Source organism: Cherax quadricarinatus, chromosome 21, assembly GCF_038502225.1.
Source record: "Cherax quadricarinatus isolate ZL_2023a chromosome 21, ASM3850222v1, whole genome shotgun sequence".
Classification (NCBI taxonomy): domain Eukaryota; kingdom Metazoa; phylum Arthropoda; class Malacostraca; order Decapoda; family Parastacidae; genus Cherax; species Cherax quadricarinatus.
Window position 1 is genome coordinate 32,368,637 of NC_091312.1, and position 25,685 is coordinate 32,394,321.

General features: G+C 40.3%; 1 protein-coding gene across 1 annotated transcript in view; it reads right to left on the reverse strand.

Moving 5' to 3' along the window:
• The window catches only part of LOC128706008 (uncharacterized), a 76,426-nt gene that overhangs the window by 14,297 nt on the left and 36,444 nt on the right, over nucleotides 1-25,685 (reverse strand). The window contains exons 3-8 of the mRNA XM_070087357.1: nucleotides 24,778-25,025; nucleotides 23,389-24,533; nucleotides 12,544-12,698; nucleotides 12,162-12,265; nucleotides 11,671-11,842; nucleotides 7,167-7,333 (exon numbers count right to left, since the gene is read on the reverse strand). Of these exons, the coding sequence (XP_069943458.1) occupies nucleotides 7,167-7,333; nucleotides 11,671-11,842; nucleotides 12,162-12,265; nucleotides 12,544-12,698; nucleotides 23,389-24,533; nucleotides 24,778-25,025 (1,991 nt within the window). The remainder of the gene's footprint in view (nucleotides 1-7,166; nucleotides 7,334-11,670; nucleotides 11,843-12,161; nucleotides 12,266-12,543; nucleotides 12,699-23,388; nucleotides 24,534-24,777; nucleotides 25,026-25,685) is intronic.

Sequence of the window (25,685 nt, forward strand, 5' to 3'; positions counted from 1 at the left end):
CACTTCACAGACACGCACATGCATATATATATACATACATCTAGGTTTCTCTCCTTTTTCTAAATAGCTCTTGTTCTTCCTTATTTCTTCTATTGTCCATGGGGAAGTGGAAAAGAATCTTTCCTCCGTAAGCCATGCGTGTCGTATGAGGCGACTAAAATGCCGGGAGCAATGGGCTAGTAACCCCTTCTCCTGTAGACATTTACTAAAAAAGAGAAGAAGAAAAACTTTATAAAACTGGGATGCTTGAATGTGCGTGGATGTAGTGCGGATGACAAGAAACAGATGATTGCTGATGTTATGAATGAAAAGAAGTTGGATGTCCTGGCCCTAAGCGAAACAAAGCTGAAGGGGGAAGGGGAGTTTCGGTGGGGGGAAATAAATGGGATTAAATCTGGATTATCTGAGAGAGTTAGAGCAAAGGAAGGGGTAGCAGTAATGTTGAAGGATCAGTTATGGAAGGAGAAAAGAGAATATAAATGTGTAAATTCAAGAATTATGTGGATTAAAGTAAAGGTTGGATGCGAAAAGTGGGTCATAATAAGCGTGTATGCACCTGAAGAAGAGAGGAATGTAGAGGAGAGAGAGAGATTTTGAGAGATGTTAAGTGAATTTATAGGAGCCTTTGAACCAAGTGAGAGAGTCATTGTGGTAGGGGATCTGAATGCTAAAGTAGAAAACTTTTAGAGAGGGTGTGGTAGGTAAGATTGGGGTGCCAGGTGTAAATGATAATGGGAGCCCTTTGATTGAACTTTGTATAGAAAGGGGTTTAGTTATAGGTAATACATATTTTAAGAAAAAGAGGATAAATAAGTATACACGATATGATGTAGGGCGAAATGACAGTAGTTTGTTGGATTATGTTTACCTGGAGTTTACCTGGAGAGAGTTCCGGGGGTCAACGCCCCCGCGGCCCGGTCTGTGACCAGGCCTCCTGGTGGATCAGAGCCTGATCAACCAGGCTGTTGCTGCTGGCTGCACGCAAACCAACGTACGAGCCACAGCCCGGCTGATCCGGAACTGACTTTAGGTGCTTGTCCAGTGCCAGCTTGAAGACTGCCAGGGGTCTGTTGGTAATCCCCTTTATGTGTGCTGGGAGGCAGATGAACAGTCTCGCTCCCCTGACACTTATTGTATGGTCTCTTAACGTGCTAGTGACACCCCTGCTTTTCATTGGGGGGATGGTGCATCGTCTGCCAAGTCTTTTGCTTTCGTAGTGAGTGATTTTCGTGTGCAAGTTCGGTACTAGTCCCTCTAGGATTTTCCAAGTGTATATAATCATGTATCTCTCCCTCCTGCATTCCAGGGAATACATGTTTAGGAACCTGAAGCGCTACCAATAATTGACGTGTTTTATAGCAGTTATGCGCGCTGTGAAAGTTCTCTGTACATTTTCTAGGTCAGCAATTTCACCTGCCTTGAAAGATGCTGTTAGTGTGCAGCAATATTCCAGCCTAGATAGAACATGTGACCTGAAGAATGTCATCATGGGCTTGGCATCCCTAGTTTTGAAGGTTCTCATTATCCATCCTGTCATTTTTCTAGCAGATGCGATTGATACAATGTTATGGTCCTTGAAGGTGAGATCCTCCGACATGATCACTCCCAGGTCTTTGACGTTGGTGTTTCGCTCTATTTTGTGGCCAGAATTTGTTTTGTACTCTGATGAAGATTTAATTTCCTCATGTTTACCATATCTGAGTAATTGAAATTTCTCATCGTTGAACTTCATATTGTTTTCTGCAGCCCACTGAAAGATTTGGTTGATGTCCGCCTGGAGCCTTGCAGTGTCTGCAATGGAAGACACTGTCATGCAGATTCGGGTGTCATCTGCAAAGGAAGACACGGTGCTGTGGCTGACATCCTTGTCTATGTCGGATATGAGGGTGAGGAACAAGATGGGAGCGAGTACTGTGCCTTGTGGAACAGAGCTTTTCACCGTAGCTGCCACGGACTTTACTCTGTTGACGACTACTCTCTGTGTTCTGTTAGTGAGGAAATTATAGATCCATCGACCGACTTTTCCTGTTATTCATTTAGCACGCATTTTGTGCGCTATTACACCATGGTCACACTTGTTGAAGGCTTTTGCAAAGTCTGTATATATTACATCTGCATTCTTTTTGTCTTCTAGTGCATTTAGGACCTTGTCGTAGTGATCCAATAGTTGAGACAGACAGGAGCGACCTGTTCTAAACCCATGTTGCCCTGGGTTGTGTAACTGATGGGTTTCTAGATGGGTGGTGATCTTGCTTCTTAGGACCCTTTCAAAGATTTTTATGATATGGGATGTTAGTGTTATTGGTCTGTAGTTCTTTGCTGTTGCTTTACTGCCCCCTTTGTGGAGTGGGGCTATGTCTGTTGTTTTTAGTAACTGTGGGACGACCCCCGTGTCCATGCTCCCTCTCCATAGGATGGAGAAGGCTCGTGATAGGGGCTTCTTGCAGTTCTTGATGAACACGGAGTTCCATGAGTCTGGCCCTGGGGCAGAGTGCATGGGCATGTCATTTATCGCCTGTTCGAAGTCATTTGGCGTCAGGATAACATCGGATAGGCTTGTGTTAATCAAATTTTGTGGCTCTCTCATAAAAAATTCATTTTGATCTTCGACTCTCAGTCTGGTTAGCGGCTTGCTAAAAACTGAGTCATATTGGGACTTGAGTAGCTCACTCATTTCCTTGCTGTCATCTGTGTAGGACCCATCTTGTTTAAGTAGGGGCCCAATACTGGACGTTGTTCTCGATTTTGATTTGGCATAGGAGAAGAAATACTTTGGGTTTCTTTCGATTTCATTTATGGCTTTTAGTTCTTCCCGCGATTCCTGACTCCTAAAGGATTCTTTTAGCTTAAGTTCGATGCTTGCTATTTCTCTGACCAGTGTCTCCCTACGCATTTCAGATATATTGACCTCTTTTAGCCGCTCTGTTATTCTTTTCCGTCGCCTGTAAAGAGAGCGCCTGTCTCTTTCTATTTTACATCTACTCCTCCTTTTTCTTAGAGGAATAAGCCTTGAGCATACATCGAGTGCCACCGAGTTAATCTGTTCTAGGCATAAGTTGGGGTCTGTGTTGCTTAGTATATCTTCCCAGCTTATATCGGTTAGGACTTGGTTTACTTGGTCCCACTTTATGTTTTTGTTATTGAAGTTGAATTTGGTGAATGCTCCCTCGTGACTAGTCTCATTATGTCGGTCTGGGGCTCCACGCATACATGTCTGAACCTCAATTATGTTGTGATCTGAGTATATTGTTTTTGATATGGTGACATTTCTTATCAGATCATCATTGTTAGTGAAGATGAGGTCTAGTGTATTCTCCAGTCTAGTAGGCTCTATTATTTGCTGGTTTAAATTGAATTTTGTGCAGAGATTTAAAAGCTCGTGTTAGTGTGAGTTTTCATCAGAGCTGCCTCCTGATGTTATTACTGCAACAATATTATTTGCTATATTCCTCCATTTTAGGTGCCTTAAGTTGAAATCCCCCAGGAGCAAGATGTTGGGTGCAGGAGCTGGAAGATTTTCCAGACAGTGGTCAATTTTTAACAGCTGTTCCTGGAATTGCTGAGATGTTGCATCCGGAGGCTTGTAGACTACCACAATGACTAGGTTTTCTTTACTGCTAAAACTTCCACTACATCATTTGAGGCATTAAGCAGTTCTGTGCAAACAAGTGACTCTGCAATGTACAGGCCAACCCCCCCTTTTGCCGGTTCACTCTGTCACATCTGTATTGGTTGTAACCTGGGATCCATATTTCGTTGTCCAAGTGATCCTTTATGTGGGTCTCAGTGAAAGCCGCGAACATTGCCTTTGCCTCTGCAAGCAGTCCACGGATGAAAGGTATTTTGTTGTTTGTTGCTGGCTTTAGACCCTGTATATTTGCAAAGAAGAATGTTATCGGATTGGTGGTATTGTTGGTACTGGGGGGAATTTTTTTTCCGGCATTAGTATCTGTATCTGTTGGTTTGGAGTGGAGGCCATCGACTGTGGTTCCACTCCAGGAATGACTGGATTTGGTGTACGATTTCTGCCATTTCCTGCCAGTTTTTTTTCCTTCCTGGCACTAAAAAACCTCTCCCTCTTGAGTGGCTGTGGCTACCCAGGTTTTCCCATGGCCTGGATGTTTTGTATCTTTTTGTCCCCTTTAGATGGTATGCCTGGCAATTTAAGTTATAGCACAGTCTTTCCTGTACTGAAGAGGTACACAGTTCAGGGTGAAAAAGCTTACAGGAAGGGAGTTTGCATTTTCCTGTTGTCATATGGGCATGGCATTTTCTAGGGTGGTCATAGCTGCACGTCCCATCTGTTTTTCCAGATTTCCCATGCCAGCAGATACCAAGTGCATAGTATGTGCACAGGCTTGGTTTCCGTTTGCCTTGGGTTTCTGTGACTGTATTCCCTGTTGGTGCATGTTTCCCTGTCTTACTTCTATCCTCCCTACCACCAACAATGGAGCTCCCACCAGTTGTTTTTGGTAATATATCCTCACTATTGCTAGTGGAGTCCTCTTGTTTGCTATTTCCTGCGGTATTTTTAGTTTGCAATATTGGTTTTATCTTATCTTTGACTACACTTGTTTCCCTACTATGGCTCCTGTCCCCTATGAGGTCATTTATATGTATTCCTTCCTGCGTATAATTCCCGACTACCTGGACAAAATCTCCAGCTTCACCATTACTGTCTCCCAGGACAGCATCTCCATCTTCACCATTACTGTCTCCCAGGACAGCACCTCCAGCTTCACCATTACTGTCTCCCAGGACAGCACCTCCAGCTTCACCATTACTGTCTCCCAGGACAGCACTATCAGCCCCACATTTACTGACTACCAGGACTTCATCTCCAGCCTTACAGTTTCTGACTACATGGCCAGTATCAAGGGCAGTACCATTCAGCCCAGACTTTTTATGTTCCCATCTGTTGTAGAAAGCTTCCAGGTTTTCTATGAAAGCAGCTTTGATGTTGTCCTCTTTTAATACCCTTGTGATTTTAGTCCACAGATTTATCTCATTTGGGCATATATATATATATATATATATATATATATATATATATATATATATATATATATATATATATATATATATATATATTATATATATATATATATATATATATATATATATATATATATATATATATATATATATATATATATATATATATATATATATATATATCACTACTCCCAAAGTGCTGGAGTCTGCTCAGGTTAGCATATTTCCTCATCTGATAACCCTATACCGCATGAATTCGTCCGTATCACTGGTCAACAATTTTTTAAAAGTTGTATACTTCTTAAATGAGATTAGTTAATTCTTACGTATTTTCATGTCCTGAGTCCAAATATCATCTTAAAAAATGCTTATTGGCTATAAGTTTAAAGATGCGAGACATGTAATACTTGATTATTTTATTATAACGTTCAATATGTGTCAGTATGTTTTAGACTCTAATCCGTACCTACTCTCTGCCTTTTTGCATGACGCTTATAATGGGCTGAAGAATCATCTCTTGCCAATGTCCAACAATAGTCTGCAATCATTCTTGTGCCCCATTTGCCCTGGTACCATTTTTCACATGGTTGAAATATCTTGGTGAAACCTTTCATCATGTTCGTCACTAACTGCCCCACAGTTCGCTGGAAAAGTCTAAATGTGAGTCCAAAGAGAGGATTTTAAGTGACTTGTTACATCCCATGTTCTTGTAAGCCTTGATGAGGTTTTCCATCAATTCTTTATAATTGCCTTCTCTTCTGTTTCCGAGAAATCCCTTCTCCACTAACATGAATACTTCCCAAGCAGCTTTCTCCTCCCCATGAAGGTCTGATCCAAAGTCACCGTCTTTAAGAAGTTCTCGAATCTGAGGATCATTTAAGACTCCCTCTCTTGTCTTAGCGTCGCTCAGTGAGGGGAATTTTGATGTTAAATACTTGAATCCCTGACCGGATTTGTCCATAGATTTTGCAAAGTATTTCCAGAGCCTCAGTTTTATGTGTAGTGGAAGTTGCAAAATTTTGTTTGGTTCAGTGAGAGGTGGATGTTGAACATTTTTCATCCCAGGTTCCAATGATTGATGAAGTGGTCAGTCTCTCCTGATGTAGTGGGAACCTCTTGCACAGCTGTCCCATTCACACAGATAACAGCAGTACTTGGTGTAAAAAATGTTTGGTTAAGAAAATCACCTACCTATCACCTCAAAATATAAACTTGCACAGCACAACCACCTTCTATGACTGCTGGGACAATAATGAAGGTCAGTGAACGACTGTGAGTGTGGTAAGAAACACTCTGCCGGAAGACTGTTGGAACCTGTTGTGACACGTAGGTGTATATTGAAAAGTAGAGCTAACAAACAATTTAACCATGATATTCATTATTAGTGACCTAAAATTAGTTGCAAATTGCTACTCTGGTCTCAGAAGCATTTTGGTTTTTGACCAGTGATCTTAAGGCGTATTTTTACGAAAGTACTCAACCTTACTCTAGAAGACGGATAGTGGGGTCAAGGGACACTTCCAGTCAGACTAAGAGGTATTGGTGTCCGCAATGCATCACAGATTGAACTACCTTCTTTCCTGTCTTCATGTGCTGCATCCACTGGATGCAGCACATGAAACAACTGTTTTCGAGGCTGAGGGACTGACCACCTCAAATCTACGTCCTCAAGGGTGATGGACTGAGTACATCGTCTTCACATCTCTACTGTTTCTGCCAACTTTTCTGTACTCGACTGAAGAAGCCTACTGTGTAGGCGAAACGTTTCGGAATAAATATTGATTAACTACTGCACATGTGTCTTACTTACCAACCTGTCGGTACTGTATACTACTTTAATATATACATGTACTCACCTAGTTGCACTCACCTAGTTGAGGTTGCAGGGGGTCAAGTCCCAGCTCCTGGCCCCGCCTCTTCAGTGGTGTGTGTGTGTGTGTGTGTGTGTGTGTGTGTGTGTGTGTGTGTGTGTGTGTGTGTGTGTGTGTGTGTGTGTGTGTGTGTGTGTGTGTGTGTGTGTGTGTGTGTGTGTGTGTGTGTGTGTGTGTGTGTGTGTGTGTGTGTGTGTGTGTGTGTGCGTGTGTGTGTGTGTGTGTGTGTGTGTGTGTGTGTGTGTGCACATGCATAAATCATATCATTATTAAAAGTAGAACTGCGGACATGAGACTGACCTGTGTATAGAGCGTAGCTACAACCAGAAGGGATGTAAGTGAAGCGAGAATGCGGACCTGAAAGTTGCTTGGTGTGAAGTATAGCGTTAGGTAACTTATTACCAGGAGGCAGAGAGACGGTATATACACGTTCATGATGATGAATCCTGACCGTCTCAAGAGCTGACCTGTTGACATGAGTAGATTTTTTTATCTGTCTTCGTGTGAGAATAAATACATGCGCGTATTTAGGTAAAAAGAAATAATACTGAGCTTGAAATAAATGACGATTGGGCAGCACAGTGCAATTAAAAAACTGCATAAAACAACGTAGGACCTAGTCGGTATCTATGAATTAGTCGGCTGCTATGCCGACTAATTCTTAGAAATAAATAATTCTACTTAGCTTTTCTGGTTAAACTGAGCTAATAATTAGCCTTTAGGATGTCGTGTTCTTTTACTTAAATTGTTCGTTACGTAAATTCTTTTTAGTAAGACGTTAGTAAGGTAAACATAATGAAAACTGGTTGCTGCTTCTCTCTTCTCTCCCTCCAGGTCTTCTCTCCCTCCAGGTCTTCTCTCCCTCCAGGTCTTCTCTCCCTCCAGGTCTTCTCTCCCTCCAGGTCTTCTCTCCCTCCAGGTCTTCTCTCCCTCCAGGTCTTCTCTCCCTCCAGGTCTTCTCTCCCTCCAGGTCTTCTCTCCCTCCAGGTCTTCTCTCCCTCCAGGTCTTCTTGACCGCAGAGATCCACTTCCAGAATTATTGCCAGTCTTTACGGCACTTTCTTTTTTTAATAATGGTGTTTCTCTCAGGGATTCTCCAACTACTTCAACAGATTATTTCCTTAAGTTTTCCATCCTTCTGATCTGGACGCTGAGTCTTTTATTTTCTGCCACACCGGTTGAGAATGCTGTTAGTTAGTGATTTCTTTTTCTTTTTCCATTACTTCAAGCGCTAAACCAGTGAGGATAATCCAAAGCAGGCCTGGCAAAGGCTCGAGCTTCCGTATGTTAATCCCGAGGCAGACACATTGTCCTGTTGAATTTATCAGCTATTGGTAAAGGCAAAGCATTTCTTTATATGAGGCAAAAACTAGGATCCTGGATGCCTTGGAAGATGTGGAATGATAACTTAATTGTTGGGAAGTATCACAAAAAAAAGTCCTGAACTTGAAGTCCTTGACAGTAATAATGTACAAGGAACATATTGGGATTGAGAAAAAAAAAAACAGGAAACTGAATAATGTAGTTTTGTGTCCGGTGTTTCAACCTACAAAATCTCATGTAGTCCATTTGCATTAAGGAGAAAATACTTGGAGAGCAAGCAGGAAAATTTCTGAGGTGAAAATTTTACCTCCTGATTATCATACTGCTATATTTATGCGAAGTGCTAAACCCATTCGAGTTTACAATCAACTCTAGGAGTCAGTTCGAAAAATCAGATATAACGAACATGAAGTGTCATTTCCATGGAGTTTTTGTCATTAGGAGCACGTGAGGTGCCCTTCAAGCAGCTGGCAAGTGAACACTTACAATTGACATTTACTGTTGAGAAATGGCATTACCAGCTAAGATATTTATAAATATAAATATAGTGAACACTTAGCTGATAAAAGACAGCAAATCGTCTACACAGCCGCCCCTGCAGACGAGGTCTAGAAGCTGTCGAAACCATCTTTCAACGGGCTGTAAAGATTTATAATTTGTAAGATTATAAATTACCCCTAGGGGGTGTTATGTCAGCATATTTCATTCACTGATGGCTGACAACTTACTTGTTTGAACTCAAAAGTCCACACCTTACTGCCGACTATAGGCTGATTACAAACTCCTTGCGACTCAAGTACTGCGCAGTCCCCCGTACCACAAGAAATTCGTAACATACCTTGCTCTTGTAACGTGAGCTATGGTGTTCTTCACACCTTCGACAGGTATCGGTGACTTGATAGAAGCTGAAGTGTCCTTGGATGTCCACGTCTTCCATTGTCTAGGAAACGAACACTGGTACACTATGTTCCACAAGATTTGTCTTTATTGTTCACAATCTTATCACTAAAGAAGCTGATCACACTTCTCTTAAGTGTTTATTGTGTTTTGTGAGATACTTTGTTCACACTAACGCACAGATCGTTCTTTGTTGGTTATCCTGGCGTCAGTGTCACTCTCAGTAGAGTCAAAAGTAATCTGAAGACGCCACAGCGCCCCATGCCGTCACTCCCCTAGCACAAAGAAAATGCTGACCTAGTACTTTTGCTTCCTTGCCACTTCCTCGATGAAGCAAAGCAAAATGTTTGTTTCTTGCTGTCTTAAGCAAAGACAACAATGTCCACTATCTTCACTATGGTAATAAAGAGGGAGCAGGATTTTCCTTAATTGTCCTGCTAAAGTAAGAGATGTACTGTCTCTTATTAAAATACACTTTGCAACACTGCACTGCAAGGAGCATCAGTCACTTGACCACGTCGCATACTCGTACGGCATCTGTGATCAATTACTCACTGTAGCAGTAAACAAGACGCTTGCCCCTTCTGAGAGGGCTGGGCCCCTCAGGGCTGAAAGGGGCTGAAGGGGCTGGAGGGGCTGAAGGGGCTGAAGGGGCTGATACCCCCCTCCTAGAGAAAATTTCTCCACATTTACTGTACAATGTATTTACTAAATCTTACTGGGTAGTAGTATACTTAAGTAACGATAAAAGAAATTTACTCCAGAACAAAGAAGGCTGCCTCATAATAAGCAGCTTCATGTGTAGGCACTAAACTGGCAGTCTGTCCGCATGAAGGACTAGATCAGTGATCCTCAACCTGGGGTAAATTTACCCCTGGGAGTAAAATATTACATGGCAAAGGGTAAATATTTGATGCACCTGATGACTCAGCAACAGAGGAGCTGATTGATCTTCAATCTTCAGCTACTCTCTGAGAAGAATGCGAAAAGGTTGATGTTCATATTTGGGTAAAACTCACAGTTTAGTAGCAATGAAGACAAAGTCCAGGAACCGACTGAAAGCCGATGACGATATGAGAGTAACATTGTCATCAACGTATTCAGATATTTGGGAGTGGACGTGTCAGCGGATGGGTCTATGAAAGATGAGGTGAATCATAGAATTGATGAGGGAAAAAGAGTGAGTGGTGCACTTAGGAGTCTGTGGAGACAAAGAACTTTGTCCTTGGAGGCAAAGAGGGGAATGTATGAGAGTATAGTTTTACCAACGCTCTTATATGGGTGTGAAGCGTGGGTGATGAATGTTGCAGCGAGGAGAAGGCTGGAGGCAGTGGAGATGTCATGTCTGAGGGCAATGTGTGGTGTGAATATAATGCAGAGAATTCGTAGTTTGGAAGTTAGGAGGAGGTGCGGGATTACCAAAACTGTTGTCCAGAGGGCTGAGGAAGGGTTGTTGAGGTGGTTCGGACATGTAGAGAGAATGGAGCGAAACAGAATGACTTCAAGAGTGTATCAGTCTGTAGTGGAAGGAAGGCGGGGTAGGGGTCGGCCTAGGAAGGGTTGGAGGGAGGGGGTAAAGGAGGTTTTGTGTGCGAGGGGCTTGGACTTCCAGCAGGCATGCGTGAGCGTGTTTGATAGGAGTGAATGGAGACAAATGGTTTTTAATACTTGACGTGCTGTTGGAGTGTGAGCAAAGTAACATTTATGAAGGGATTCAGGGAAACCGGCAGGCCGGACTTGAGTCCTGGAGATGGGAAGTACAGTGCCTGCACTCTGAAGGAGGGGTGTTAATATTGCAGTTTAAAAACTGTAGTGTAAAGCACCCTTCTGGCAAGACAGTGATGGAGTGAATGATGGTGAAAGTTTTTCTTTTTCGGGCCACCCTGCCTTGGTGGGAATCGGCCGGTGTGATAATAAAAAAAAAAATTGTCATCAACATTGTCATCAACATTGTCATCAACATCTCCTCGCATAAACAAACTGACTCAATGACTCAGCAGTGTTCCCACTGATAATGTTTCTGGTGTTTCTGTTTGGTTTTATTTTTTGTGATAAAAATGGATTGTATAATTATTTCATTAGAAAAGAATGTTTTATTATTTTTATTTTTGGTGCAAAACCTGAATAATTTATTTTTTTTTCTGACCTTGTTTATCTGTCCCTTTATGATGGCGATAAATTTTTTGTATGGAAGTGAAGGAGTAAATGGAGAAATACATCAAGCCGAGGGAGTTAATGATGGAGGAAAAGTTGAGAATCACTGGACTAGATCATCGAAGAAGAGTAAAAACTGGAACTCTTAATAATGTTATGATAAAACTTAAAATTTCAACTCTGTGTTGCAAGGCAACAGTGAGGGTCAATAACAGTTATGTTACTAAGTGTGAAGCTGTGGTGATAAGTCTAAGTTTATAATGTCTTTGGTAACATCCATCCTAGTATTGTTATCTTCAAGATAATTATCGGTTTAGTATATTTCATGTAACAAAACACACATTTCATAAACACTGTATTTTAATATTTTTAATGTACGATTCATGTATTATTTTAACAAAATCTACACATACTAAACAAGTTTACTTACATTTGACAAACACAGCAGCGAAGTCTCGCTCGTTGTGGAACTCAATATCAACATCACCTACAAAGTACTCAACAAGCTGTGGATTCCCGTTGAAAACAGCGGTGGTGGCAACCTTATCAAACACAAGCAGCCGAGATGATGCAGACAGCATTGTCAGCTCCAAGTTGCAGAACTACTGGGGTAAAGAAAAACCTTCTTTAATACTGGAAAAATATGTTGAAAAGTAAAACTTTTAGTATAAAGATCACACACATTCTTCCAGGAGATACGGACGAACCCTGAAATTATCTAGAATTTCTAGAATTTTATTAATTTGTTATTTATGTCATAACTGCCACTCTAAAAGATATGTAAATAAAACGTCTCAGAACAATAACAATTCTTTGGATCTGAGTATTTAGGTAATTTAGGCAACATGAAGGAATAAGTCTTAGTATTAAATAACCTAAACCAGAGAAGCCAGGGACATTATCTGAAGGAAGATGTCTCACCTGTTCGTCGAAAGGATACATCTTAAGATTAAACTGACACTGGAAGGTTATGCTATATTTCCTCCTGACACTCATTGGGTTCTCTGGTCCAGCATATACTTCCACTGTAGAAGATAACAATGATTACACAAGAAAATCGGTTAAATTATACAAAATTCTTTCTCAGCCATTTCGAAATTTCAATTGTCATTAATGATTCGTTAAGTTATACCATGAATTAAGGAAAGATCCTGGACTTCACTTTACAAAAGCAGATAAAGCAAATGCTATAGTAATTATAGATATGGTAGATTATATTTGAAAAATGAACATGATATTAAGAGACAGAGAAACTTCACGCGCCTCTTAAAGAAACATAGGTGTCATAAACTACAATACTCACATTCTTCTGGCTGAGTGTTGTCTCCCAGTCTTGGTTTACCCAGCATGTTGATGACCATGGTGGTTTGGTGGTCAGTTAGTGTGATATGGTTACCCTTAGTGTTAGTGAAATCTATCACAGGGACCCACACTCGCTGCATTGTCTCGTATGGCACTCTGACAGCAAACACACAAGCTTAGAAATGATGCCACGCAACTGGGCACGCTGAATAAAATATTAATTCTACCACATATTGTATCGGAAAATAAATTTTGTTTAATATTTAAATAATTACATAGATACATTTGTATCTATGTTACAAAATTAAAAACAAAATTACAAAATTCACAAACACAATGAGTAACTGCTTCTTGCTACCAACAGTAACAAAACCAACAAGAGTTACAGAGACTAGTGTTTCCCTACTAGACCACATCTGGACCAACACCATATCCCCCTTAAGATCAGGCGTAATCACAGATAATACCACAGATCACTACCCTACCTTCCTCATAACAAACCTTGGCAAATTACCCCTAGACACTACTAAAGTCACTTTCAGACTTCACAATGAGGCAGCTATCAATAACTTCACAGCAGCAGTAACAAACATTGACTGGCACACTGAGCTAGAAATCTATACAGATATTGACGAATGTATTAATAATTTTCTAAAAAAGACCCAATACCTCTATAACAAGCACTGCCCTAAAAAAAACTAAACAGATGACTGCGAAGAGACTGAACAGTTCCTGGCTAACACCCAGTATCCTCAAATCCATAAATACAAAACACCAATAAGAAAAACAGTACAGAATGGGCCACGTAACCAGTGACCAAACAAAACGTTACTCGTCAATCCTAACCAGCCTAATAAGAAGGGCTAAAAAATTGTATTATGAGAACAGATTATCCAACTTACGAGGTGACATAAAAAAGACCTGGAAAACCCTATCAGAAATACTAGGAACAAAAAAGATAACACGAAATAGCGAAATTGAATTAAGAAAACCAGATGAACCCCAATTCCCACCTACTGAAACAGCAAACAGACTCAATGATTTCTTCTCCACTATAGGAAAAAAACCTTGCAAATAAAATCCCAAGCTCAGATACCCTACCCAATGACTACCTCACTGGCAACTACCCGAACACACTGTTCCTAGCTCCGACTAACCCAACTGAAGTCTCCCTTATTATCAGCAAACTAAAAAAACAAGACAGGAGATTTAAATACCTCACCACCAATTATATATAAAAAAGTGTCACAGGTGCTATCACCAATCATTGCAACACTCTTTAACAAATCCATTGAATCCTCTACGTTTCCTACAGTTCTCAAAATAGCAAGGGTCACCCCGATCCATAAAGGAGGAGACCACACAGACTTGAAAAACTATAGGCCAATATCAAACTTACACCCTCTCTCTAAAATCTTTGAAAAATTAATCCATAAGCGTATCTATTCCTACCTCATCTCCCACAACATACTCAACCCCTGTCAATTTGGGCTCAGGCCTAATAAAAATACTAATGATGCTATTATCCACATGCTAGAACATATTTATACAGCAATAGAGAAAAAAGAAGTCCCACTAGGGATCTTCATTGACTTACGTAAAGCTTTCGATACAGTTGACCACGACTTGCTCCACATAAAATTGTCACACTATGGTATAAGAGGGCACTCCCTCAACTACCTCAAGTCATACCTCAGCAACAGAAGCCAATATGTGTACACAAATGGGGCAAACTCTTCCGCACAGCCAATTACAGTTGGTGTCCCACAGGGAAGTGTCCTAGGCCCTCTTCTCTTTCTCATATACATAAATGACCTACCAAATGCATCGCAACTACTCAAACCCACACTATTTGCAGATGACACTACATACGTCTATTCTCACCCGAGCCCAGTCATGCTAGCCAATACTGTAAATACCGAATTACAGAAAACATCAACCTGGATGAGGGCCAACAAACTTACTCTAAACATTGACAAAACCTACTACATTCAGTTTGGTAACAGAGCTACAGATGTGTCTTTTAACATAATGATAAATGGATCGCCTATAACTAAACTCACAGAGGGAAAATTCTTAGGAATCCACCTTGATAACAGACTCAAATTTCAAACACATATACAACAAATTTCCCCCAAAAATTCCAAGACCGTAGGCATACTATCGAAGATACAGTCAGCCCTCCTGGCCCTATATCACTCACTTATTTACCTCTTTCTCACCTATTGAATTTGTGCATAGGGCTCAACAACAATAAACCATCTCAGACCATTAATTACCCAACAAAAGGCTGCAGTCAGAATGATAACAAATTCCCACTACAGACAGCACACTCCACCAATATTGAAAACTCTAAACCTACTCACCATACAAAACATCCATACTTATTACTGCACCTACTACATACATAGAACACTTAACTCTGACATAAACCCTCCCCTCAAACATCTCCTTACCAACCTCAACAGAACACATGATCATAACACAAGGCACAGATCACTCTTTGATGTTCCTCGTGTCCATCACACGCTATGCAAAAACTCAATGCACATAAAAGGCCATAAAATCTGGAATTCATTACCTATGAATATAAAAGAAACACTGTCTGTTTATAAATTCAAGTCTCTTCTCAAAAATCACTTACTCACCCACAACTAAATAAATACTGAATAATTGTATCTCATAAATTGTATCTCATATATGTCTCATTATTGTATCTCATAAATGTTAACCTGTGACCCAATCAAACTTTGTTACTATTTAACTTCATTACCTAACATAACACTACATTCTAGTGATTACACAGCAACACAGTAAATGACCATATAACCTGTCTTTGTAATACTCATTTGTACTAAATTGTTATCTGTTTTACAATCATTTTTGTACCACTGAATATATTATTGCTTAGTTAATCTTAAGTTAATTTTAAGCCTGCCCATAATGCTCTGCATACAAGGTGCTTTGGCTGCTGCACTTTAAAAATTGTATTCCTTGTACTTCTCTGTATCATGTTCAAATTAAAAAATAAATAAATAAATAAATAAATAGTTTAGAATATAAATATTATTTCAACCTAAATACATTTTACTGAGAAAAGTGAGTCGCTAAAAACAATGTTTTCCTTTAATTGTTCATGGATATATCAGTTGAAGGATGGAATGTGGAAAGTTTTGATGCCAGTGAAAGGTTTTTATCCAAGAAATTGGAACAGTTCTCCCATTCCTTTTAACTTTACTTCTCATTCTCTGTGCGCGGAATCACTCTTCAACTTGTATTTATAAAATCGTAATGTCAATGGAAACAATTTGTGCATATTAATATAAATACATATATATATATATATATATATATATATATATATATATATATATATATAGATATATATATATATATATATATATATATATATATGTCGGGCCGAATAGGCAGAACTTGCGATCTTGGCTTAAATAGCAACGCTCAACTTGTCATACAGGACAAGTGAAAATTTGTGTATGCAATAATTTCGCCAAAATCATTCTGAACCTAACGAAAAAAAATATATTTCACTCTTTGTTTAGTATTAAATTATTGTAAACAAATCTAAAATGTATTTAGTTGGGTTAGGCTAAAATAAATTGTTCTTGTTATAATAAGGATAGGTAAGTTTTCTAAGATTCTTCTGGTGCAAAATTAAAATTTTTTACATTAACATTAGTGAAAAATGTGTCTTTAAACATATAAGAGAAAATTTTGGAAAGGACTTAATTTTAAATGAGTTCTTGTTAATTGACCAGTTTTACATATTCGGCACTATATATATATATATATATATATATATATATATATATATATATATATATATATATATATATATATATATATATATATATATATATATATATATATATATATATATATATATATATATATATATATATATATATATGCGCAAAACAACCACTGTAAAAAAAATAATGAAATTCCAAGCACTCTCGTAACTTCTCACATTATCGTTATTCCTTGATTCTTTGATAATGTGAGAAGTTACGAAAGCGCATAGAATTTTACAATTTTTTTACAATGGTTGTTCTGAATATAGTGAGATCACCTGTATACTGTGATTTTATTGCACATATATATATACATATATATTACTGTACCCACGAACGAGTGGTATTGATCAATAACAACACTGTGACTAGCCAAGGAGTCGAACTCATGCAGCTTTGTCCCACCTCACAGTGAGCAAAAGACGCATGACGCTCTAGTCCACGGGACCACACAATTCTCAAGAATGATGCACCCACCCAAGTTAGGTGCTATACTCGTCATCCGAGAACATACAGTAGTGTGGATGCCTCTTGAGCTAATTTCATTCTACTTCCTGTTTGGTGTATTAGCTCAACGAGCAGTATTTTATATTACTATTACTGTACCCACTAACGACTGGTATTGATCAATAACAACACTGCGACTAGCCAAGGAGTCGAACCCATGTTGCTTAGGCCTAACCTAACCTGCCTCACAGCTGGAGAGAGGAAACAGAGGAGAAAAAAGAGATTACATAATAGGAACGCTTCAGTCTGGAGGTCCCAAGGTAGTAATTGCAGTGATGTATAACCCACCACAGAACAGTAGGAGGCCAAGGCAAGAGTATGAGTAAGAGCGATGGTTGACACACTAGCCGAAGTGGCAAGAAGGGCTCATGCGAACAGGGCAAAGCCACTGATCATGGGTGACTTCAACCACAAACACGAGCCACATGGGGGCCAAGAAACGTGGAGGGCTAAGATGGTGGAGGTGGTTCTGGAAAACCTCATGTACCAACACGTTAGGGATACTACCAGAGAGAGAGGAGAGGATGAACCAGCGAGATTGGACCTTGTATTCACCTTGAGTAGTGCAGATATTGAGGACATCACATATGAAAGACCCCTTGGGGCCAGTGATCACGTTATTCCGAGTTTCGACTACATAGTAGAGTTACAAGTGGAGGGGGAAGCAGGAGACTATGTAGGCATGAAGAACTTCCTGCATGGGGTTCAGTGGGACATAGAGCTGGCAGAGAGTCAGTAAACGAGATGATGGAATATATGACAAAAATATGTAAAGAACCTGAGGAGAGGTTTCTACCCAAGGGTAACAGGAATAAAGAAAAAGCCAGGTTATCCTGGCTTTTTCGTTAAAGGTGCAGGGAGGCTAAAACCAAGTGTGCTAGAGAATGGAAGAAATATAGAAGGCAAAGGACCCAGGAAAATAAGGAGAGCTAGAAATGAATATGCACAAGTAAGAAGGGAAGCCCAATGACAATATGAGAATGACATAGCAGCAAAAGCCAAACCTGAACCAAAACTGTTGCACAGCCACATCAGGAGGAATACAACAGTCAAGAACCAGGTAATCAGGCTGAGGAAGGAAGGGGGGGGAGGTCATAAAAAATGGCCACAAAGTATGTTAAGAGCTGAACAGGAGATTCAAAGAAGTGTTCACAGAGGAGATAAAAGGGCCGCCAGAAAGGTGGAGAAGTGGGATACACCATCAAGTGTTAGACACAATACATACAACCGAGGAAGAAGTGAAGAGGCTGCTCAGCGAACTAGATACCTCAACGGTGATAGGGCCAGATAACATCTCTCCATGGGTCCTGAGAAAGGGAGCAGAGGTGCTATGTGTACCACTAACAACAATATTCAACACATCTATCGAAACAGGGAGATTACCTGTGGTATGGAAGACAGCAAATGTAATCCCAATTTTAAAAAAAAGGAGACAGACATGAAGCATTAAATTATAGACTAGTGTCACTGACATGTATAGTGTACAAGGTCATGGAGAAAATTATCAGGAGAAGAGTGGTGGAGCACCTAGAAAGGAATGAGCTTATAAACGACAGGCAGCACAGTTTCAGGGATGGGAAATCCTGCATCACAAATCTACTGGAGTTCTATGACAGAGTGACGGCAGTATGACAAGAGAGAGAGGGGTGGGTAGATTCCGTTTTCTTGGACTGTAAGAAGGCGTTTGACACAGTTCCACACAAGTGATTAGTGCAAAAGCTGGAGGACCAAGCAGGGATAACAGGGAAGGCACTACAATGGATCAGGAAATACCTGTCAGGAAGACAACAGCAAGTCATGGTACATGGTGTTGTGTCAGAGTGGGCGCCTGTAACGAGCAGGGTGCCACAGGGATCAGTCCTAGGACCGGTACTGTTTCTTATATTTGTGAACGACATAACAAAAGGAATAAACTCCGAAGTGTCCCTGTTTGCAGATGATGTAAAGTTGATGAGGTAAATTCAATCGAACGAGGACCAGGCAGAACTACAGAGGGATCTGGACAGACTGCAGGACTGGTCCCGCAACTGGCTCCTGGAGTTTAACCCCACCAAGTGCAAAGTCATGAAGATTGGGGAAGGGCAAAGACGACTACAGACGGAGTACAGTCTAGGGCAGTGGTATTCATTGTGTGACTCAATTCACGGCTCTCGAAAAATATATAAATTAATTAATAAAAAAAATATAGAAAAATAATTTTTCAAGTAAGATACATATTTTCATGAGGTGAGATGGAAGACGAAGTCACAGTAAGAGATAACATTCTAACATCCCTACCCTAGTTGTACAGAAATCATACGTGTCCACTACGGGAAACTGATCAGGGACACGTCTAGCTCTAGGCGTCGGTGGTCTCACTGAATCAGTTGAGTTCAAGCTTTCGGGGGAGACTGGACGTATTTCGTTACTCTTGGAGATTTGTGTTTGAAAATAAGCAACAGATATTTGAGACTGCGGCAACATATATTGAAGTAACGACTTAATTAACTGTTGCTGCTTGTGGAAGCTAGCTGCGATGGGCTAGTTTTACTTGAAACCAAAGTGCAGTCAAGTAGTGTCCGTTATGATGGATCGATTTGTGGTTAAACAAAAACGCAATAGTGATGAACAGCCATCCCAGACCCGACCAGTAGAAAAGGAGCATTAAGTAAGTTTGGTCTTTATTTTGCTATTAATAACAAGATATGCAGGCTAATATTACCATGTCTAATTTTTCTCATTTACTATATTGCACTAGCAGCTCAGTACTACTTAATTTAGTTGAGTTACGCTAACTTGCAGTAGCTGCGGCTCTCTCAATGTCTTTAACCGAAGTGGCTCTCTTGCAAAAATTAGTGAATACCACTGGTCTAGGGGGCCAGAGACTAAAACCTCACTCAAGGAAAAGGATCTTGGGGTGAATATAACACCGGGCACATCTCCTGAGTCAAACATCAGCCAAATAACTGCGGCAGCATACGGGCACCTGGCAAACCTGAGAACAGCATTCCAACATCTTAATAAGGAGTCGTTCAGAACCCTGTATAGTGTGTACATTAGGACTATACTGGAGTATGCAGCGTCAGTTTGGAACTCTCACCTAGTCAAGCATGTAAGGAAACTAGAGAAAGTGCAAAGGTTTGCAACAAGACTAGTCCCGGAGCTAAGGGGTATGTCCTACGAGGAGAGGTTAAGGAAAATCAACCCGATGACATTGGAAAACAGGAGAGGTAGGGGGGATATGATAACGACAAGGTGGACAGAGACAGAATGTTCCAGAGATGGGACACAGCAACAAGGGGTCACAGTTGGAAGCTGAAGGCTCAGATGAACCACAGGGATGTTAGGAAGTATTGTCAGGAAGTGGAATAGTCTGGGAAGTGATGTGGTGGAGGCAGGATCTATACATAGCTTTAAGGAGAGGTATGATAAAGCTCACGGAGTGGGTAGAGTGACCGAGTAGCGGCCAGTGAAGAGGCTAGGCCAGGAGCTGAGACTCGACCCCTGCAAAAATAACACACAATTCTCAAGAATGATGCACCCAGCCAAGCTACGTGTTGTACTCGTCATCTGAAAACATTCGGTGGTGTGGACGCCTCTGAGCTAATTTCATTCTACTCCTTGTTTGGTGTACTAGCCCAACGAGCAGTATATTATATTATATTATTGCACCCACAAACGAGTGGTAATGATCAAAGCAGTATAGGTGCAACTCCTTGGTTAGTCGCAGTGTTTTTATTGATCAATACTGCTCGTTCGTGGGTACAGTAATATAAAATAGTGCTCATTAGGCTAGTATGCCAAACAGGGAGTAGAATGAAATGAACTCAGAGTCATCCACACCACCATATGTTCTCGAATGACAAGTACAACACCTAGCTTGGCTGGGTGCGTCATTCTTGAGATTTGTGTGGTCCTGTGGACAAGAGCGTCATGTTTCTTTCGCTCGCCATGAGGCAGACCAAAGCAGCATGGGTTCGATTTCTTGGCTAGTCGCAGTGTTGTTACTGATCAATACTTCTCCATCGTGGGTACAGTAACATATACCATTGCTCGTTGGGCTAGTACACCAAACTGGGAGTAGAATGAAATTAGCTCAGAGGCATTCATACCACAGTTCTCGGATGATGAATACAACACCTAGCTTGGCTTCGTGCGTCATTCTTGAGAATTGTGTGGTCCTGTGGACTAGAGCGTCAAGTGTCTTTCGCTCACCATGAGGCGGTCCAAAGCAGCATGGTTTCTACTCCTTCGCTAGTCGCAGTGTTGTTAATGATACACACACACACACACACACACACACACACACACACATATATATATATATATATATATATATATATATATATATATATATATATATATATATATATATATATATATATATATATATATATATGTCGTGCCGAATAGGCAGAACTTGCGATCTTGGCTTAAATAGCAACGCTCAACTTGCCATATAGGACAAGCGAAAATTTGTGTATGCAATAATTTCGCCAAAATCATTCTGAACCTCACGAAAAAAAATATATTTCACTGTGTTAGGTTAGTATTAAATTATTGTAAACAAATCTAAAATATATTTAGTTGGGTTAGACTAAAATAAATTGTTCTTGTCATAATAAGGTTAGGCAAGTTTCCTAAGATACTTCTGGTGCAAATTTAAAAAAAATTACATTAACATTAATGAAAAAATATATCTTTAAACGTATAAGAGAAAATTTCAGAAAGGACTTAATTTTAAATGAGTTCTTGCTAATTGACCAGTTTTACATATTCGGCACGACATATATATATATATATATATATATATATATATATATATATATATATATATATATATATATATATATATATATATATATATATATATATATATATATATATAGAGTGGATAGGGAGGCAATGGGGTAGATGTTGCAAATGTATGGAGTAGGAGGTAGGTTATTGAAAGCAGTGAAGAGGATAGTGAGGCTCAGGTTAGAGTATGTAGGAGAGAGTGAGATTATTTCCCAGTAAAAGTAGGCCTTAGACAAGGATGTGTGATGTCACCATGGTTGTTCAATATAGTTATAGATGGGGTTGTAAGAGAAGTAAATGCTCTGGTGTTAGCAAGAGGTGTGGAGTTAAAAGATAAAGAATCTAACACAAAGTGGGAGTTGCCACAGTTGCTTTTAGCTGATGACACTGTGCTTTTGGGAGATTCTGAAGAGAAGTTGCAGAGGTTGTTGGATGGGCTTGGAAGGGTATGAAAAAGAAAGAAATTAAAAGTGAATATAGGAAAGAATAAGGCGATGAGAATAAGAAAAAAATTAGGTAACGAAAGATTATAAATCGGATGGGAGGGAGAGAGTATGGAGGAGGTGAACGTATTTGGGAGTGGACATGTCAACAGATGGGTCTATGAAAGATGAGGTGAATCATAGAATTGATGAGGCGAAAGAGGTGTGGTGCACCGAGGAGTCTGTGGAGACAAAGAACTTTATCCATGGAAGCAAAGAGGGGAATGTAAGAGAGTAGAGTTATACCGACACTCTTATATGGGTGTAAAGCATGGGTGGTGAATGTTGCAACACAGAGAAGGCTTGAGGCAGTGGAGATATCATGTCCGAGGGCAATATGTAGTATTATCCAGAGGACTGAGGAGGGGTTATTAAGATGGTTCGGACATGTAGAGAGAGGGAACAAAATATAATGGCTTTGAGAGTGTATAAATCTTTAATGGAGGGAAGGCAGGGTAGGCGTCGGCATAGGAAAGGTTGGAGGGAGTAAAGGAGGTTTTGTGTGCGAGGCGCTTGGACTTCCTGCAAGCATGCGTGAGCATGTTAAATAGGAGTGAATGGAGACAAATGTTTTTTTAGGACTTGAAGTGCTGTTGGAGTGTAAGCAAGGTAACATTTATGAAGGGATTCAGGCCGGACTTGAGTCCTGGAGATGGGAGGTACAGTGCTTGCACTCTGAAGGAGGGGTGTTAATGTTGCAGTTTTATAACTGTAGTGTAAGCACGCCTCTGGCAAGACTGATGGAGTGAATGATGCTGAAAGTTTTTCTTTTACCAGCCACCCTGTCTTGGTGGGAAACGGCCGATGTGTTAATAAATAATATTTTTTTTATATTTTTTTATTAATAAGAAGATATATAACTGCATTCAAAGACTGACCACCGCACAACACCCACAACCATCACTACATAACACTATCAATCACCAACAGCACGCAACACAAACAACCACCACTTCAAAAGTCTAACAACCATCATCACACAACTCTGAAGGTAACAATATTGCTAAATGATATTCTGACAGCGGCGCTAGGAGCCCGAGCTTAGGTATTTGAAGGATCCACAGTAGCTCTAGAAGTCTATGTTTTGAGGGCACGCTAACGTTGAGAACTAGTATTTGTATATACACAAATATACCTGTGCGTAGAGGAAGTCTGTCATTGCTTCTTCCATTGTGGTTTATATAGGTAAAGCAGGAATAAGATAAAGGTATTAAGAACTTTAAAATGTCAAGTAACAGGAGAGTAAAAAAATTAGTGATTCACCTGTTTAGCGTATAGTCTTCATTGAGGTTAAGAAAGCTGAGCCTTGACTCCTGCCATGTCATGCTAACGTTGAAGTTGACATGCATGTGCATGGAGGAGGTGTCTACGTCAGCACTTTCGATGTTGATATACAGAGCAATGGGAAGAGGCTGTGAAAAGTTGTTGTTATTAATTTCTGGAGGTAAATCTGGACGATACACCGGAGGAAACTTCACTAAGTGACATCCACTTTCATCACTCTTGTCATGACAATCAAATTTGAGGTCACATCGCTGGTAGAGGGGGATGCAGGAGGCATCATCACATGAGAAATATCCTGTGCCACAAGGTGTCAACAAAAGGCGGCGTGCACTTCCACCAGTCTGGCTACACATAGCCTTCGTCAGGGTCCATGTCTGACGACCAATTGGAACATCATTTACAGCATTGGATAAACTAGCCATTGTTTGACCCGTGTGCCAATCCTTCCACACCCACTCACTTTTGTCTTCATTCTGTATTATTCGAAAATCAGAGTAACCTTGAAAAATTAGATTGCTTGAGTTATCCTGAAGAGCCACGAAATGCACATTGCGTTGGTACCTCTCACAAGCACCAAGAAGTTTCCACACTGGACGTCGAGGAACAGCACACACTACACACTTTAACTCATCACAACGTGTATCAGCAAATTGTTGAGGACCTTCTGCTATTGCACAGTTCTCAAGCTTGTCCCCATCAGGTTCAGCCACGGACCACGAGGGGTGAAGTTGTGACTGATGTTGGATATCTATCCAAACTCCCTCTTCCTTTTCATCTGAGATTCCCACCCAGAAGGACTTACACAAACTGCTTATTTTTGTATGATACTCAGTTATAGTTCTTATTATGGTGTTGTATTCTTCAGGAAGTTGAGGAGTTGGTACAAATCCACCGAGACCTTGACACACTTGGAAGGCAGAATGGGCTGTAAAATCATTGAAGACAAAGTACTCTGTACCTGAGGCTCCCTTACAGAGATCATCTAAGGATACTTGAGATGGTGATATGTCTCCATTAACTGTCCAAGGGCCCTTCCAAGGCAATATATCTCCTTCCTCTTCCATAGTACAGTCAGCCAGTGCAGCCACTTCGTCAGCTGTCAGGACTCGACTCCATATATTGGCCTGGAATATATAAAAGGAAATCTTATAGCACCTGATATTATATGCCAAATTATTGGGATGTTACATTTAATCGTCCTAGATAAGATCACTGGACCAATTGTTCTGACGTCCTTTCTTTCCCCAACCTTCTCAAGATAAAGCAATGTCATACAAATTTTTAATATACCAATTTTATAATTTTGCATCAAAACTAGTTTAGGAGTGTGCTTTATGAGGAAAGTTTAAAGTACATCTGAGCACTCACTTGGGAGAGCTGACCACTGAAGCTGTTGTAAGCATCCCAGGAACCAATTTTTATGTGAGTTCCAGTGACTGATTCTCCAAGAAACCCCTGGCGACGATCCTGTTCCAGGCCATCCAAGTAAGATATGGTGACACCATCACCATAGGTAACACAGACATGGTGCCAGGTGAGTGCCCTCAGTTGCTGCTTCAAAAAGTGGTAACGACGCAACTTGGACAGTGTGACTCGAATATAATTCAAATTCACTTCTATAAAAAATGAAAATTTAATTACTATTGCATTAATACAGGGTCATACAAAGATATTGCTTCAGCTGTGTCATTATTCCAGCCACGGAAATGTAGTACATGCATATATTTCTAAATGATGATTTTATACTTGTGGAAAATATTTTAATCTTCCAAAGCTATAGTGCCTAATAGGTGTTTAATGTGTCGATATGGGTCAAAAATGTATTTGAAAATGGATTAGAAACAACAGGGAAGCTCTGCACCTGCGCTGATGGGCAGGGAGAGGTCGAAACGGGGCATCAGGGAGCGAGAGTGTTTGGAATGGAGTTAAGAGGCCGGGAAAACATGGGACCAGGAAACTGGCGTTCACGGTGGCCTAAGGATTAATATAGGCCTCACTTCATAATAGGAAGTGTCGTAACTGTTCCTGGTGAAGAGTGAGGGAACATGATTTACGGGACAACCGTAATAAAGTGGCAAAATCAGTGAATAATGGTAGGACCGGGGGTGACTGGCGCGTCGCCATGGAGTGTGTCCCGGGGAAAAATACCCATGATTTAATCATCACTCATCGGTCTCACATCTTAATGGAGTGGCCTCCAATGTGTATAATAATTATGAGACATTAAACCGTATGGTGGACTAAAAAGTAATCAGTGATAATAACACCAAGTTAAG